Source organism: Brachionichthys hirsutus, chromosome 20, assembly GCF_040956055.1.
Source record: "Brachionichthys hirsutus isolate HB-005 chromosome 20, CSIRO-AGI_Bhir_v1, whole genome shotgun sequence".
Classification (NCBI taxonomy): domain Eukaryota; kingdom Metazoa; phylum Chordata; class Actinopteri; order Lophiiformes; family Brachionichthyidae; genus Brachionichthys; species Brachionichthys hirsutus.
In genome coordinates, this window is record NC_090916.1 from 703,481 (window position 1) to 707,950 (window position 4,470).

Below are 4,470 nucleotides of genomic sequence, written 5' to 3' on the forward strand. Positions count from 1 at the left end.
CAATCTGAGATTTTGTAAAACTAAAATAGAAACAAATGGAACTTTTCCACGGGAAATTGCTGTAATGTTCCACCGACATCCCAGACCTGAACTCACGGCTCGAGTGGCAGCTCAACCCCCCGATCAAAGTGAGCGTAGTGCGTACAGAAGGCGCCGCGTCACCCTCGTCCATAAACGTATAAACGGACCCGCAGACAGAAACCAATCAAGCCATAATAGAAATGCATTCATTTCACACAATACTTGTTTTCCATATATCAGAATACTTTATTGATCAGAGAGGGACAGTGCTCCACTCAACAAAACCAAGAAACAAGAAATGAAGACTATGCACTTATCTATATATATATATGTAGATTATACTGTATATTGAGAAAATTAGTTTCCAAGACAAATTCTTCTTGTAATTTCCCCCGCTTCCTCTATAGTGCTTTATTTTGAAGGAGCAGCTGCACGGCCGCCGTGCTCGTGACGTCACTGTGACGCACTATCGTTTTCAGCAGCCAGTGCCTGTGGTTTACGCCTCGTTCCAAGTTTTGGCCAATAGAAAACGAGAAAAGGGACAGATGGGCGTGGCTTATCGGAGGAAGCGGTTTATTTTGGGCGGATGCACGTGATAAGAGACATACTGTACATAGGCTGTTATTGCCCAAATAGAATCTAGTGCTCACAATGAGGCGAGGATGAAATCACTGATGGAATATTAACAGAAATCATTCGTCGATAGACGATAATGCTGCTCGTTAGCATGTCCGTGCATTAGCATCAATGTGTTATTTGTACGCGTTTAGAGCTCTGTATGAAACAGCTGTCTTGTGTGTGTGTGTGTGTCGTTCTGTGACCCGTAGCAGGAAGTGACCCCGTTCACGTCGTTGTGCGCCTGCCAGCATGTCGTTCCTCAAGCCGTTCTCACGTCGTCCTGAGTTCCGTGTATATCTCTATGTCAGCGCATGCAGTATTCCTGCTTTAATTACTCCAGGTATTCTCAACCCTTTACGTTGATAAATATCCCACACATCTTGTACTTACTCATCTCGACTCATCTCGTTTTATTTGTTTCTTAGTTTCTTTCACAAACACAAGTTTGAGCAGAATTTAAATATCCAACCGTCCCATAAGGTCCAGACGGCGAAGGTTCCAGCTCCGGTCCGGTCCGTCTCGCAGCCTATTGCACCGCCGTGCGTGCGCCGGTTTCACGAGGCCTTGATCTGATTCGCTTTCTGAGTCTTGGCCGGCAGGACATGAACGTGGAAAGGAATGAAGAACTCCAGAATGGCTTCGGCGTCTTTCAGGCCGAGAGAGTAATCGTGAGCAATCTTTTCCGGCGTGCACGTCTGAGGCTGCTGCTGGTGGCTGCTCAAGGCCTTCAGAGCCTCCACGATGGTCAGGCTGCCTTTTGGGACGTCTGTGACCTCCGCCAGGCCGGGAACGTTGCCTGGCATGCTGAACTTCAAAGGCCGCCGTTCCACGTCTTTACTGGCAATCGCTGCTTTTGACTCCTATTGAAGGGTCGAGGAGGAAAGGAGTGTCAAATACTTTTAGAAACACAACCGTGGTTCGTGCTCTCACCCAGAAGCGTTTAGCTTCAGTTTGATAAACATGAACCGGACTTGGAGATGAGAAGCGGCTGGAGGTGTCGACATCAAGCGCCTCCGGACCTTCTATCGATGAAGGGTAACCGATGTCGTACGAAACAACCTAAATTCACCTCAACGAACTGACCGGTTTTCCTTTAGTTCACAATCATTTAGAACACAACTGTTTGTACCCGTTCCCTGCAAAGGGAGCGTCTCAGCCGGCTTCTCCTGCTAACCTGAGCACAGTGGCTTGTTGCATCATCGCTGCCTTTCAGCTGTGAGCATTGATGTTTCTATTGTGTACCAGCTCCAGGGTGTTGCATCATCACGCCTCTTCTGGGAACGGTCCTCAGAATTCTTCTGATCCTGTCACTTAAAGTTATTAAGTGACGTCTATTTTGGGTCTGTTTTGGGTCTATTTTGGGTCTATTTTGGGTCTGTTTTGGGTCCGTTTTGGGTCTGTTTTGGGTCTATTTTGGGTCTATTTTGGGTCTGTTTTGGGTCTGTTTTGGGTCTATTTTGGGTCTATTTTGGGTCTGTTTTGGGTCTGTTTTGGGTCTGTTTTGTGTCTATTTTGGGTCTGTTTTTGGTCTGTTTTTGGTCTATTTTGGGTCTGTTTTGGGTCTGTTTTGTGTCTATTTTGGGTCTGTTTTGGGTCTGTTTTGGGTCTGTTTTGGATCTATTTTGGGTCTGTTTTGTGTCTGTTTTGTGTCTATTTTGGGTCTGTTTTTGGTCTATTTTGGGTCTGTTTTGGGTCTGTTTTGTGTCTATTTTGGGTCTGTTTTGGATCTATTTTGGGTCTATTTTGGGTCTGTTTTGGGTCTGTTTTGGGTCTGTTTTGGGTCTGTTTTGGGTCTGTTTTGGGTCTGTTTTGTGTCTGTTTTGGGTCTGTTTTGGATCTATTTTGGGTCTATTTTGGGTCTGTTTTGGGTCTGTTTTGGATCTATTTTGGGTCTGTTTTGGGTCTGTTTTGGATCTATTTTGGGTCTATTTTGGGTCTGTTTTGGGTCTGTTTTGGGTCTGTTTTGGGTCTGTTTTGGGTCTGTTTTGGGTCTGTTTTGTGTCTATTTTGGGTCTGTTTTGGATCTATTTTGGGTCTGTTTTGGGTCTGTTTTGGGTCTGTTTTGGATCTATTTTGGGTCTGTTTTGTGTCTGTTTTGTGTCTATTTTGGGTCTGTTTTTGGTCTATTTTGGATCTATTTTGGGTCTATTTTGTGTCTATTTTGGGTCTGTTTTGGATCTATTTTGGGTCTATTTTGGGTCTGTTTTGGGTCTGTTTTGGGTCTGTTTTGGGTCTGTTTTGGATCTATTTTGGGTCTGTTTTGGGTCTGTTTTGGATCTATTTTGGATCTATTTTGGGTCTGTTTTGGGTCTGTTTTGGATCTATTTTGGATCTATTTTGGGTCTGTTTTTGGTCTGTTTTGTGCATCATCTCCTGTCCTATTTAGAATCGATGATAAATAATATTTACCAATAAACACAATGGGAGTGAATATTTCTGCGCGTTCCCACGCACATAAACGGGAGGCGGTCCCTGCATCACTAGCTCCTCCCATTCCACGGCCCCCGTGTCCTTGTCTAACCTCTGCTGCTGCCGGGTCTGTTGAATCCACGTACACGGACTTGAGGAGGCCCAGCAGCGAGTCGTTTCTCCGGTTCACGGTATCCACGGCTGAAACACACAAGTGGCTGGTTAAAGGCGGCGGCGGCGGGACCCCCCCCCCCAGAGACTGTCCGACCCACCGTCGGAGCCGCTGGAGCCGGCTGGCGGGGGGGCTCTGACCGCGTGTCGGGGGGCCGGGAGCGGCTTCTGCTTCGTAATTTCTTGCTCCACTCGGTTTTCCAAGTTGAAATTTCTGAACACACGAGCAAGCCGCGCGCCCATGACCGTAGCTGCAGCGCACCAGGATCAATAAAGATAATTCAAACTGTCTACGGTGCGCGAGAAGGCTCGCCACCGAAATAAGGCGAACACCGATCAGCGGCGCCCCCGTGTGGTGGTTATGGTGTATAATTATGTGACGTCAGTTTCAACCTGCACCCCTCGACGCAACAGATAAAATAAAAATAAAAACTAGAATCGCACTCAGAGAGCATATACCTCCTCCAAGCAGTACGGCATTGAAGCTCTAGGGGGCAGTAGACTACAAACCATGAACGCCTGACAGACGACACTGTCTCGTTTGAAGCGTCCCATCATGCCGGCAAAGAGCCGGTAGGAGTCAAACAGTGTAATTATGTTATATAGTCACTGCAGGCCGATACGTAATTAATAGCATGCTAATAAAAAGGCCAATATCAATGAGGAAACTGTCCCTCCCTGTCTGCTAAGAGAACCATGTCTCACAGCCATGTACTCTGTACTAACCTGCGGAGGAGGAACTTCTTGAATACCACATCAGTGTAGTGTGTCTGTCTACCACTCCCATGAAATACACAGCGTGTGTCACACAGCAGAAACTAATCAGTAGCTTCAAGCCATGGCTGTGGACTCAGGAGAAAAGTTCTAAGTAGATTTCTGCACACTTTCAGATATATTACAGGATTCCCTCCATAATAATGTCTTCCTTCAAGCTCAGATTTGAGTGACCAGTGGAGGTAAAGTGAAATTATGATATCAATTCAATTCAATTCAATTCAATTCAATTCAGTTTTATTTCTATAGCGCCAGATCACAACAGGAAGTCATCTCAAGGCACTTTACAGGATTAGACAGAACCCAACTTGACCCACGAGAGCAAGCACTCTGGCAACGGAGGCAAGGAAAAACGTCCCTTTAACAGGCAGAAACCTTGGACAGAACCTAGGCTCATGGTGGACGGCCATCTGTCTGACCGGCTGGGTTGAGAGAGAGAGAGAGAGAGAGAGAGAGAGAGAATAGCAGGTCGGAGGA

The 4,470-nt window shown here is 46.3% G+C and overlaps 1 protein-coding gene across 1 annotated transcript; it reads right to left on the reverse strand.

Annotated features, from left to right (window-relative positions):
• Positions 1–255: 255 nt before the first annotated feature.
• ndufaf4 (NADH:ubiquinone oxidoreductase complex assembly factor 4) lies at positions 256–3,500 on the reverse strand. Its single transcript, XM_068753549.1, has 3 exons — positions 3,321–3,500; positions 3,161–3,249; positions 256–1,499 (listed from the first exon to the last, which is right to left on the reverse strand). The coding sequence occupies exons 1-3, from the start codon at positions 3,460–3,462 to the stop codon at positions 1,194–1,196; spliced, it is 537 nt and encodes a 178-aa protein (XP_068609650.1). The 5' UTR covers positions 3,463–3,500; the 3' UTR covers positions 256–1,193.
• Positions 3,501–4,470: the final 970 nt, after the last annotated feature.